Source organism: Dunckerocampus dactyliophorus, chromosome 20, assembly GCF_027744805.1.
Source record: "Dunckerocampus dactyliophorus isolate RoL2022-P2 chromosome 20, RoL_Ddac_1.1, whole genome shotgun sequence".
Taxonomy (NCBI): Eukaryota; Metazoa; Chordata; class Actinopteri; order Syngnathiformes; family Syngnathidae; genus Dunckerocampus; species Dunckerocampus dactyliophorus.
The window spans coordinates 15,641,215-15,652,500 of NC_072838.1; the positions used below are offsets into that span (position 1 = coordinate 15,641,215).

Sequence of the window (11,286 nt, forward strand, 5' to 3'; positions counted from 1 at the left end):
ATTTTCAAACATTTCAACTTTCTTCTCATGGCCTTTTTCTTGTAATATTGCGTCTTTATTTTCATCATATTTTTACTTTATTGTCAATTTATTGTAACAAATTTCCTGCTTATTCTTTGTTTTGTTTGTTTCTCATAATATTCCGACTGTTAAACAAAATGTTTAGTGTTTAACTCATTCAATCCCAGCCATTTTCCAAAAGACAACCCCTTCATAGCGGCCATTTTAAATGATTTTGACTGATCTTTCAAGCCACACAGAATATTGTGTTGTACAGCGATACAAACACGGAGTTTGTTTCTACCTTTTTCTGTTCTTTAGTAATCAGCAGTAGAACGTAGGTAAGTTTCAGGGAAATATCAGTTCCCCACTAGAAAAGGGAGAAAACTAGGATCAAGCGCTCTGGTTTATGAAAAGGTATTTGGTATTGAATGAGTTCATATTTCATTTCATTTTTGTTTTCTCTTCATACTATGGCTTTATTTCTCTAATATTTTGGTCTTTATTCTTGTAAAATTACTCTTCTTGTTTCCATTATTGCTGCTCTTTGTTTCATTTTGTTGTCTAATTGTATTTGTACAATGTGCCGCATGCTGTAAATGGCCCCCGGGCCGCACTTTGGACACCCCTGGCTGAAGCCAATGTTGTCATTTTTAGCCGCGTAACCTCGAAAGCAACAATGCTGAATGATTGAACTTAGTACTGTGAAACTTGCCTATCAAGCGTATCAGCAAAGTAAATCACAATGCACGCTGTTTCCTGTTCCCCGATCTGCTTTAGCGCACTCATCATTCGTGATTATGTTGCACATAAATCAGTTGGACTTTAGATGCAAGCCAATTAAGCTAAAAGTTAGCTGCGTGTTTACGGCTGAACTTTTAATGAGGATGCAGGAAGCCTTTGTCCGTGCAATTAAACGGCATCCTCCCTTGCAAGCTTTAGTCTACTGCTGCAAAACTGTTATTTGAGACACTATGAGATTTGTTCAAGGGTAAAAATGAGGCCATTAAATCATAATTGATGGCTGCGGCACTCCCCGGGGTGGCTTGACAAATGGCTACAAGCATCAATGTCAACATTTACCAGAAGGAGTGACTTAATATGTATACTAGATCGCCTTATTAGCTGGCTCAAGAGGCGGTTAAGGTGTGTCTAAGAATGCATAACATCCTGCAGCACATTCCTGCTTACACATCAGCAGTACAAGAGAAAATGTGTGTTGTTGACGTGTAAATGTATGCCATACCAGCTCACTGATACCATGCAAGTCCATAATATTAACATATACTGTTCAGAAACTATCAATAACGAGCACAGAAGAGTCTGACTGATCACTAATATGAAATGGTTTTTAACATCCAAGATGTGAAGATGCTCGGTGGAATACATTGTGGTCGTCTACCGCTATGTATTTCTAGGCAAAACATGCAACATAATTTTTTTCCGGATTAAAAAGATGTAGAATTATTTCAAAATAAGTATACATTTTTGAAATATTTTTTTTACAATATTGTTGGATTTTGTTAGATTCCAAAAATATATATTTTATTTGTATATGTATATGTATATGTTTTATTTGTATATTTATTTTATTAATATATTACTTTATTTGTAATTAATCAAATAAACATGAATACATCCATCAATAAAAGTTTTAACTCCACTTCATTTTTTCAGAAAAAAATATTGAATTTTGCAAAAATTATTGACTATTCTGTTACTATTTTTCAATTTTTTTAATTTTATAGCTATATATTTTTGGCATCTAGAAAAAAAAACTAGATTTTTTTTGTAATTAATTTTATTTACTTTTTTATTTATGTCATTATGTAAAATGATTATAAATATGTCCTAATGAAAGAATAGTAGAACCCATGTATTTGTTTGTGTTAGCTAAGTCTTCTCCTGCTGAACCGCTACACATCCGTGAAAGCATGCACCCCTACTGTGCTGCCTGTGCTAGTATTTTTCTGACAAACACACCACGTGGCGGCGCTGCCATTAAACCCCAAAGTTTGACCCCACAAGTCAGATGGACTTGAAATTTCTCACACAGCTCTACGTGCCCTACAAAACACCCACTGTAACTTTCAGGTGTTCGGTCGGATCACCGTGAAATTTGGCACACACCTTTAAGGGACCGACAGGCATGTGTCTGTAAAATTTCAGCAAGATTGGTTGTAAAACATGGCCGCCATCAAGCAAACATGTATGAATTTCAATTCATTTTCCCCTTATTGTTGGTCACTTCCATTTAGTAGAACATTTGCTGCGCTTCACATTCCCCTGCCCTCTTAATGTGTGACAATGATGTCATATTAGCACCAATTTGAAGGGGCCGGGTTTGGTTTCATGGGGATAGTTTTGTTCCATCCGTGGAAATGTGTGCTTTGTGGGTCATGAGTTGATCTCACATAAAGATTAGGAACACACACATGCACGCACATCCACACAGCTGATTTGACACACACACACGCGCACACACACACACACACACACAGCTGGCCACCGTGGATGTGACCATTGGGTTTGTGTGTGTGTGTGTGTGTGTGTGTGTGACGTCAACAGGCCTTGGGATTACTTATTTAATGTTTTTGCAAATGTGATGCTGCAGTTTGTGGTGTTTTATAACATTCTGTGTCATGCGGATTAGGAGGAACGTTGGTTTGCTGAGGTAGAATTTGCTTTTATTTAAGAATTAAAGTCTTTGTCAATTTGGGCACCTATTGCTTATCTTTTTATTTGAGCAGTTTTGTCATTAAGGTACCATTATAAATAGCTTATATAGCTTAATAATGTTGTTAATTGTAAATATGTTACAGTCATTTTTGTATTTCATAAATGTATTAATAATTTTACAAATAATTGAATATAATTATTCAATACACATTTAATTTGGAAGTGTGATGCTTTGTATAAACTACAGCAACAAGTACAGCCTCTTTATTTGGAAAGGGAGTTTAAAAAATACCTTTGCATTTGAAAAAAATATACATTTCTATATAACATATTTAATTTTAAAAAATGTGATTTAATTAGCCAAAATAAAAAGTCATTAAATGAAACATTTTAGAAATATTTTTTGAATAAAATAATATAAAATTAATTAAATTAGTACAGCTACATACATACATATATTTCATTTATAATGATAACACAATCAATCAATATAAAATAGTATAAAATAGTTAAGCAATTAAATTAAAAATGTAATCCCATTCAAAAATAATTGTTGTGCATTACAAGCCATTTTTTCACTTCAGTACCTTTTTTGTGGTCATTTTGATATTTCCATAAAATGCTATACCAGTGTAATTTGCTTTTCATTTCATCTACATTTTTATTGTATTTAATTCTAACTTTTTCATGATCTTCATTACCTTTCTTCACGAAATCACTTGGTTTTACTGCCTGACGTTGGGGCGTCAGCGAATACGGTTCCCTGTGCTGTAAAGGGCTACCTAGCAACTTATTTTATACCGTGTCTATTGGCTGACGTCAGTCGTTCGAGTTGAACGGTTGCTGACCCGCGTGTGTTCATGCTTGACTTGACAGGTGTGAAAAGCGGCCCGTGGCCCACCCGAGATTAAAAAGAAGGAGCCGCCCCACCGCCCCCCCTCCCAACAGCCGTCGCCATGGGGAAACAGAACAGCAAGTTGCGGCCAGAGATGCTGCAGGACCTGAGGGAGAACACCGAGTTCTCTGATCACGAGCTGCAGGAGTGGTACAAGGTAACGCCTGCTAGACCACATGCCGGGAAATACGGTAGCAAAAAAAACGTATACTCCAACAAAAATACCTTGTGGCAAAAAATGTCCCATTGAAAAAAAAAAAAATCACATTTTAACAGTTCTTTATGTTACCTGTGTCCGTATTACATTTTTAGATTTGTCCACTGGATGGCGCCTCTTTTTCCTATTCAAAGCATGCAGCAAAATGTCACACTTTTTTTTACTGTTTTTGCAAGACTGCCTTGCTGTTTTTTTTATATATATATAAAAAGTGGTAATTATGGAAACATACTGGACATTCACACATATAACTTTCTCCACAATTTTGTAATTTATTGCACCGTTTTTTGTCCGCTAACTCCTCTTTCATTTTTCAACCGATTCGCACCATTCAAGTATCAAATCGTAAAGCTCGTTCGGCAATCCTATCCGACCATTTCAGTTTTTTCAAAAAATTCCCAGATTTTCCAAAAATCCAACAATTCCACAGAATTTTTTCCCATTGAAAACGAATGGGCCATTTTTCAAACTTCCACCATTTGCACATTTCTCAACCGGTTCAAACCGTTCCACCATGAAAACATTCCACACATCCAGCCAGGGCTTCAAACTAACATTCCAAAAATTCCAACTTTTCCCGACTTTCCCACTTTTCCTTTGATCCTAATTACTGTAATTTCCTTTGATCTTAATTACTCCACTACTTCAACGCTTTTCAACCAATTCCAACATCAAATCGTTCAGCACAATTAAGGATATCTATTTTTCACATTTAAACATTTCACATTTTCCCCCAAATTCCCATTTTTCCAGAAAACTAATTAACTTAAGGATATTCCTTTGATCTTACTTACTCAATTACTTCAACATTTTTCATTATAACATCTAACATATATATTTTGTCTTTCGTGACGTCATTGTCTTGAATACTTTTACTGTAATTTGCATTCCTTTTTTTCCTCTTATTATTCCTTTTTTTGCTAATTTTTGTTTTTCCCCCCACCTCATTAGGCTTGGGGATTCACACGCAATGTCTTCAGGCATTGTAAAATATCATGAATATTTGATATGTATATTTCACTCACAATGTACAAAATGTGAATATATGCTATTTTAGGGAATGGTTAAATAATGCCTGATTTGGATGTTTCCTATTTTTAGGGTTTCTTAAAGGACTGTCCCAGCGGAACGTTGAACGTGGAGGAGTTCAAGAAGATCTACGCCAACTTCTTCCCCTACGGCGACGCGTCCAAGTTCGCCGAGCACGTCTTCCGTACGTTCGACACCAACGGCGACGGCACAATAGACTTCCGGGAGTTCATCATCGCCCTGAGCGTGACGTCCCGGGGCAAGCTGGAGCAGAAGCTGAAGTGGGCCTTCAGCATGTACGACCTGGACGGCAACGGATACATCAGCCGCGAGGAGATGCTGGAGATCGTACAGGTGACGCCACCACTCATTGTATCGCTTCAATAACGGAGAGGGGACGCTGCCCCATTGTGAGATCCAATCAATACCAAGAGCTGTATCGAAAATTCCGACAAGACTGCAGACTACAAGCACAATAATAAAACATATTGTTGGCTTAATGCTAATCAATATCAGTCAAAACGGAGCATTATTCATTAATAATTAGTAGCCGTAACCATTTCAGAAATGTTAATATTTTTACATATTAATAGTTTATTTTCATTTGTATTTTAGACCCTACTGCCTTTTTGGAAATATTCATAGTTGGACATTATTATTATTATATTATTTATTTATTTCATTTCCTACAGGAGAGTGAAATACTTTTACTACTATTTTCATGAAAGAAATACTTGGGAATTGACAGAAAATCGGGGGTAATATTTTACCATCACTTGTACTGTATATGTTTACAGTATTATTTGATTTCTTATGAGCATATTAATGATTCCTTTATTTGCTACTTTCCAAACTTACCATGTGATGTTTGTTGAGGATTTAGAAAAATATTCAGTGATATTTTAACTATTGTTTTCATATGTTTATTTTGTTATTCTTTTATTATTTTTAATGTTATTCCTATTTCCCAAACATATGATGGGAAGTTCAGTTGAGGAATGTTTGAAATGCTCCGTTATTGGATTTAATTTTTATATATATTTCATATTTTCTTTCCATCAGTTTTTCCTATGATTTTTCTTCCTGCTGAGATCATTTAGTCCACGATTATTCTGACAAAACACATCAATGGGAATGAACATGAATTTGGGACTATTTCATACAAACTGTGCAAAGGAAGCTACATTTGAAACAAACGGTGATATTTTACTTTATGCGCGAAGCATTTTTTGGCAGCAGTAGTAATAGTGACGAACAGCATCACTAATATTCCCTCGGAGCCAGTGCTGATTTATGATTTCTTCAATATTAAAAGTATCACACGGTGACAACAGTGTGTGAGCTGTAGTTCTGGTGGATTACAAAGTTAAATTTAACCTGACTTTATCCCTGAGTGTGCACAATACAGGAGTGGGATTATCTCCCAGCTCTCTGCACGCTGTCAGATGAGTGAAGAGGCGTCCATTGTGTGCGTCTGCTCATTTCCAAGCCGTTAAATCAACAATTTGTGGTAGTTTGACTTGAAGACCGGAGCTTCTAAATGCTGCTGTGTTGTATATGAAATCACAGAGGGTCTAATTTGAGGCGTAGCACTGATCTACGGTCTGTTTTACACTCTGCACTCCCAGAGGAGGCGCCTTAATGGCTATGCAGGCTAATTGTAGATCTGTGCTGCAGGCTCGCTGGCAGAGGTTAATTTAATGCCACCGGGGGAGCGCAGCAGTCGTATCGGTCCTGCGGATCAATGCGGTATAAACACACACCTCCATCTATGCCACAGATGATGCCACATTTGTGGAAGGAAAGCCGGGGGAGGCGCTCCCGCAGAAACAAATGTCACTGGCTCATGGCCACTTTTTATCAGCGTCTAGCACGCTGACTTTTCTCTGCTGCCTCAGCTCCTACTCAAACCCTCGTCTCGCTCTCTCTCTCTTGCGTGTGTGGGCCCCCAGGCGATCTACAAGATGGTGTCCTCTGTGATGAAGATGCCAGAGGACGAGTCCACGCCCGAGAAGAGGACGGATAAGATCTTCAGACAAATGGACCTCAATAATGACGGTGAGGCGTGAGTGTCATTAACGTGAATGGTCAGCTGTCATTGGAAGACAAAAATATGGCATTTATACTTTGGAAATTTTACGAGAAAAAACTTAAAATGAGTCATTTTACAAGCCGTAATGTTGTAGTCGCAATATAAAAAAAAATCTAAAGCTAACTAACCTCTAAACTTCGCTTGTAATGCTCGTAACATCGAGGCTTTGTTCTTTGAACTTTCTGACCTTTTTTACTTTACTCTCGTAACATCCGGCTTTATTCTTGTAACTCCACTTTTGTCTTGTAACATGACAACTTTATTCTTGTAAAATTACAAATTTATTCTCGTAACTTTCTGATTTGGTTCTTGTAACGAGGTTTTTTTTCTTGCCACATTAGGACTTTGTTCTCAGAACTTTCCGAGTCTTGTAGCACGTCGATTTCATTCTCACAACATCGAGGCTTTATTCTTGTAATTTTCCGGCTTTTATTCTTGGAACATGGCTTCATACTTGCAACTCTCTGACTTTTTTCATGTATCATTACAACTTTTTCTTGTAACACTACGACTTTATTCTCGTAACTTTCTGACTTTTTTCTTATAACGTTATTCTCTGAACTTTCAGATTTTGTTCTTGTGACATTCCAACTTTATTCTCGTAACTTTTCGACTTTTTTCTTGCAACATTACAACATTATTCTCTGAACTTTCCGATTTTGTTCTTGTAAGATTACGACTTTTTTCTTGTAACATTACAACTTTATTCTCGTAACTTTCTGACTTTTCTCTTATAACGTTATTCTCTGAACTTTCCGATTTTGTTCTTGTAACATCACGACTTTTTCTTGTAACATTACGACTTCAGTCTTGAAACTTTCCGCCTTTTTTCTTGTAACATTACATTATTCGCTGAACTTTCCGATTTTGTTCTTGTAAGAATAGGACTTTTTTCTTGTAACATTACAATTTAATTCTCGTAACATTCCGATTTTGTTCTTGTCACATTACAGATACGACTTTTTTCGTGTAAAATTACAACTTTATTCTTATAACATGACAACCTTATTCTCGTAACTTTCCCATTTTGTTCTTGTAACATTACCACTTTTTTTCTTGTAGCATTACGAATTTTACTGATGAAAAAAACGGCTATGATTTATTATAAAATTTCGCAAAAGATAATCGACATAATTGCTGAGATTCTTGTTTGTGCTCACTTGCTGCTAGGCAGAATTCATCGGTTCAATCATAACTGCCCCCAAAAAGGTCACGCCTTCTCTGGTATTGAATGTCCAAAAAGGGGCAGGTTGTCATACTAAGCTAGTTTAGCGCACATCCTTTTGTATATCTTTTCTGTATTGAATACATATCGGTAATACAATGTTTTTTTTTCAATGTAGTAATTCAGCAGTCCCCTTCAAAATAATCCCATTTTCCCCCAATCTCCTCTTCCACAGGCAAGTTATCCCTGGAGGAGTTCATCAAAGGTGCCAAAAGCGACCCCTCCATCGTTCGGCTACTCCAGTGCGACCCCAGCTCGGCCTCCCAGTTCTGAACACAAAAAAAAAACCCCGCTCGGTGCCCCCCCCCAGCCTCTCTGTTGCTACTACAGCGGTCGTTGACAGATAAATGCATGATGGTTTCTCTCATATCACTCGTTTTTATGACTATTATTCTACTTAAATGTCTGCAAAGGGATTTAAGATCTCATGTTATGATTTATTTATTTTTGTATATTTTAGAAATTTCAAAGGGACATACGTTTTGATGAGTCAACAGACCGAAATATCTCTTTCTGTCTCTCTCTGGAACATGAGGTGTCTCATCCAGCGCACCCCCCCACACACACACACGTCTGTATATCGTGTATATATATTCTGTATGTCCAATGTGTACCATACTATGAAGCTCACTGCTGTTTTTGTGTACACACTCTTTGGTATTTGCAAGGCAGTATTATGTAGCGGATCCCCATGGGGGGTTTTGGGGCGGCTTTTGATGTCATTTTGGATGCTATTTTGTTATTATGATTACATTTTATAGGCTATTCATTTCATTTATTAGGATTATGATATTATTTATTCTTGTGATTATATTTATTACTGGTATTATTTATTCCGTAGGTTTTCCATTTTTATTCTTTTTTTATGTTTTTTTTCTTTGTTTGTTTTGTACACGTTTTCCGCATTCATGTCATTTTATTTTGAACTGCTGTTGTACCAACGCTAGTTTACAGCGACAGAGAGAGACAGCGAGAGAGACGGTGTACGTTAAGGTTTGTTTAAATATCACGCATTTGATATAAAAGCAACAGTAGCACACTTGATTTGCAACAGGTCTGATTGTGTGTGTGCATGTCAGTGTGTGGAATGCTTGAGGTTGATTTTACCAGTATTATTACTATTATTATTGTTATTATTTTACTTATCACGTACAGTAAGCAGATGATAGTTGTAACCCACCCCCACTGCATGAACCCGTAAACAAATGACAACAAGAAGAAGAGTTATGCACGGTGGTCTCTTTTTGCAGCTCCAATGATTTCATGTCTTGGTCACTCACTAAGGGCTCGCTCGCTCATCACGGGGAATGCTTTAATCACCTCCTGGATTAGTCTGCTCAACTGGGCAGGTAAATGAAGGGACACGTTTCACAAGATAACTGCAGTAGTGGGTTGGATGTTTTGTTTGTTTTTAGGATTTTAAGGGCGCTCATTGTGTAGTAATGGCTGTGTTTACAAGCTGCGGGCTGATAACGCACAACGCTAATTCGGTGTGAAATAGCTAGGCATTGGGCAAAATCCAGAAGGCAGCGTCATTAGTATGAGGACCACACAACATCAAATACCAGGAGATTAATACCAAAGTTGGAATTTTCCAAAATCAAATGAGTGAATGAGAAAAAACACTTTTATCTGCGCAAAGTTGAAATTTCAAGTATACTAAACACAATGTACTGTAAGTGGTAATCTGGACAAAAACATACATACGTAACTCATTCAACCCCTTCAGTAGCGGCCATTTTAGGCGATTTTGACTGATCTTTCAAGGCACACAGAACATTGTGTTCTACGGCGATGTAAACATGGAACCCACCGAAAGAAAGATTAGACTGTTGTCTTACGTCAGGAAAAAGAACGCTTGTTTCTACCTTTTTCCGTTCTTTAGTAATCAGCAGTAGAACATACGTAAGTTTCAGGGAAATATCGGTTCCCAACAAAAAAGGGAGAAAACCATCTTTTTGTGAAAAGACACATTTCAAGCATAACTTTGACTTTGACACAAATATTTTTTGCTTTTGGGGTATGCTGGAGCCTATCCCAGCTGACTTTGGGAGAAAGGCGGGGTACACCCTGGACTGGTCGCCAGCCAATCACAGGGCACATATCGACAAACAACCGTTCCCACTCACATTCATAGTCACCAATTAACCTAACATGCATGTTCTTGGAATGTGGGAGGAAACCGGAGAAAACCCACGCATGCATGGGAAGAACATGCAAACGCCACACAGAGACTCGAACCCAGGTCTTCCTGATCTCCTGACTGTGTGGTCAACATGCTAACCACTCGGCCGCACAACTATACCAACAAACAACACAAAAATGGGTTGTTTTACATTAAAATAAGAATTTATTTACAAATATAACACCATGAACGCCTGTGTGCATGCGTTAAAATTCCCCTACAATGCGTAACCTTCTGCACGCTGCACTTCCACGTCCTCCTTGCTGTTGAGTGTGTAAATACATGCAAAAGAGCCATGCCGAGCGCTCATCAAATGCACTTCTGCCACCTTGTGGCCGTTTTTATGGCTTAAAACTGCTTGAAAAGTGACTTCTTTTAGTCTGCAGTTGCGTCATCACCTGTTTTTGCCTCTCGCGCAAAAGAGTGTAAAAAACGTATTAATACGTCTTTGGGATTGGGCGTTCGGTGTTTATAAAAACATAGATACACGTCTTTGGTATTGAACGAGTTAATGAGAATAAAGCCGTAATAGCACAAGAAACAATACTTCATTTATTAAAATAAAGTGGGAATATTGAAGGGAAAAAGTGTACTTTTACAAAAATAAAGTAAAAAATGAGGGTGTTATATTACCAGAAAAATAATTGCACATGTTTTAGGGGAATAAAGTTGCGATTTTTGTTGCAAACTGTGAAAATATTTTAAAAAAATAAAGTTGTACTTAAAAAAAAAAGGGTCAAATTTTCGAGAACAATAAAATGTAAAATGTTTTTTTTTCCCTCGTAATATTATGACTTTATTCTCTGAACATTATGACTTGTTGACTTTACTCAAGTTAATGTACACAACTTCAGACTTTCATCTTCTTTTTTTTAACTCAGATTTTTTTTAATGCTGTCACTTTATTCTCGTCATATTCTGACTTGATTTGAAGAAATTTTACGACTTCGTGTGGGAATTTTGA

At 37.1% G+C, this 11,286-nt stretch overlaps 2 protein-coding genes across 4 annotated transcripts in view; one reads left to right on the forward strand and one right to left on the reverse strand.

Moving 5' to 3' along the window:
* Positions 1-11,286, forward strand: part of LOC129172867 (hippocalcin-like protein 1) — a 31,742-nt gene that overhangs the window by 19,873 nt on the left and 583 nt on the right. For all 3 annotated transcript variants that reach the window (XM_054763026.1, XM_054763023.1, XM_054763025.1), the window contains 4 exons: positions 3,556-3,731; positions 4,893-5,174; positions 6,773-6,878; positions 8,313-11,286. The exon at positions 8,313-11,286 is cut by the window's right edge and continues 583 nt beyond it. In XM_054763026.1, coding sequence (XP_054619001.1) covers positions 3,636-3,731; positions 4,893-5,174; positions 6,773-6,878; positions 8,313-8,410 — 582 coding nt within the window. In that variant the 5' untranslated portion in view covers positions 3,556-3,635 and the 3' untranslated portion in view covers positions 8,411-11,286. The remainder of the gene's footprint in view (positions 1-3,555; positions 3,732-4,892; positions 5,175-6,772; positions 6,879-8,312) is intronic.
* Positions 1-11,286, reverse strand: part of LOC129172865 (transmembrane protein 54-like) — a 33,900-nt gene that overhangs the window by 12,907 nt on the left and 9,707 nt on the right. The window lies entirely within an intron of this gene.